Source organism: Galeopterus variegatus, unplaced genomic scaffold (genome assembly GCF_000696425.1).
Source record: "Galeopterus variegatus unplaced genomic scaffold, G_variegatus-3.0.2 Scaffold7702, whole genome shotgun sequence".
In the NCBI taxonomy this organism is placed as follows: domain Eukaryota; kingdom Metazoa; phylum Chordata; class Mammalia; order Dermoptera; family Cynocephalidae; genus Galeopterus; species Galeopterus variegatus.
In genome coordinates this window covers 102,555-104,346 of record NW_007733813.1, presented here as the reverse complement: position 1 = coordinate 104,346, position 1,792 = coordinate 102,555, and the positions used below count along the sequence as shown (strand labels likewise).

At 36.6% G+C, this 1,792-nt stretch overlaps 1 protein-coding gene across 1 annotated transcript in view; it reads left to right on the top strand.

Annotated features, from left to right (window-relative positions):
- Nucleotides 1-986: 986 nt before the first annotated feature.
- PPFIA2 (protein tyrosine phosphatase, receptor type, f polypeptide (PTPRF), interacting protein (liprin), alpha 2) overlaps nt 987-1,792 on the top strand; it is a gene marked incomplete at its 5' end in the record, with an annotated part of 84,941 nt that continues 84,135 nt past the window's right edge. The window contains one exon of the mRNA XM_008592229.1: nt 987-1,224. Coding sequence (XP_008590451.1) covers nt 987-1,224 — 238 coding nt within the window. The remainder of the gene's footprint in view (nt 1,225-1,792) is intronic.

Sequence of the window (1,792 nt, the reverse complement as noted above, 5' to 3'; positions counted from 1 at the left end):
TAGTTTATATGCTATAAAATCTAACACACTTATATATGGAGAAAATTTAATGATACTACAGTATGATATGAAGTATATATAGTGTTTGTGGCCAGAAGGCTGTGAAGCTACTACAAAAGTGCACAACGCCCATATCTATATGACCTATCTATACACACACACACGTATCAAGATAAAAAAGTTTAATTCATTGTCTCAATTCATTGTTAAATATTNTTTAAAGAAAAGGAGTAACAGCTCGTGCTTTGCCTTCTCAAAAGCATTTATAACAACAATTTTGTTTTTAATTTTTTTTTCATTATCTATTTATGTAACTATATTTTTACATTATTAAGTTGTCAGTTACTTATTTAAAAGAGGCTTGGATGAGTGCATAAATTATTGTTTTAAAAGATTCAGGGTTTTATTTAGCTATACGATAGTTATGAAGGACCATTTATTGAGGATCCTACCTTTTAAAACTTTTCATTGGATGGGAGGTAAGATTCAATAACTTCGTTGAGATCTTGGTTTCTAAAAGTTGCTTTTATTGATACCTAAGTTCAAATGTAAGATTATGCTTAGTGGTAGAAATTAAATAGGCTGTAAGTTTTTTAAAAACCTTTAGCAGATGGTAGTTCAGAAAGAGGGTCAAACTGAAAATGGGCAGAGATTAAATATCATTTGAGGGCTGTCCAGTTAGCTCAATTGGTTAGAGCATGGTGCTAATAAGACCAAGGTGCAGGGTTCCATCCCTGTACAAGCCAGCCGCAAAAGCAAAACAAAGAAAAAAGAAATTATATATCGTTTGGAAAAGGGATTTTCTAAATTGCAGCCAGGAAGTTTCTGGAATTTGCTGAAAGTTATATTTGTCTAGGAAAGAAAAAAAATGAAAATATTAGATTCGATGTAAAATGTTTACAGAATAATTTAATCTATTTATTATGTAAATTCCAAGTACCATTACAGCAGCATATAATGGATCAAAATTAAACTCTATCTTCCAGGCTAATTCAGGAAGAAAAAGAATCTACAGAGTTGCGTGCTGAAGAAATTGAGAATAGAGTGGCTAGTGTGAGCCTGGAAGGTCTGAATCTGGCGAGGGTCCACCCGGGAACCTCCATCACTGCCTCTGTCACAGCTTCGTCGCTGGCCAGTTCATCTCCCCCCAGTGGCCACTCCACGCCAAAACTCACTCCGCGAAGCCCTGCAAGGGAAATGGATCGCATGGGAGTTATGACCCTGGTATGATGACATGTGCAGAAAATTTTTGACCCCTTTAACATTAATGATGCATTAGCTAAAACTTACTGAGTGCTTGTTCTAGTCTAAGAACTTTCTGTGTATTTTATTGTTTCTTTCTTTCTTCCCCTTCCCACCCCAAGCAACCTTATGTGGTAGGTACAATTATTAATCCCATTATAAAATGAGGAAAGGGTAGCCCCCGGTGGTGGTGTAACTTTCTCAAGGTCACATAGTAAGTCATTGGAAACAGGGATCTAAATATCACATTAGAAACCTGATGCCTTGTTTGCTTGTTTGTTTAAGCATGTACTCGAAATTTATTTTATTGATGTCATCAGCCACAAAAAGCAACAGCAGCAGTTTCCTAATTTTGTTTTAGATTTCATGTCAACATTTTCACATTTATTCCTTAATTCTTTATTTCATGTATCTTTATATTTGATATTTAAAGTTGAAAGCCTAAATTTAAAAGTCCCCTGGGGCCGGCCCGGTGGCGCACTGCTAAACTGCGCCGCTTGGGAAGCGCGGTGGTGCTCCCGCCGAGGGTTCGGATCCCACATACAGACCG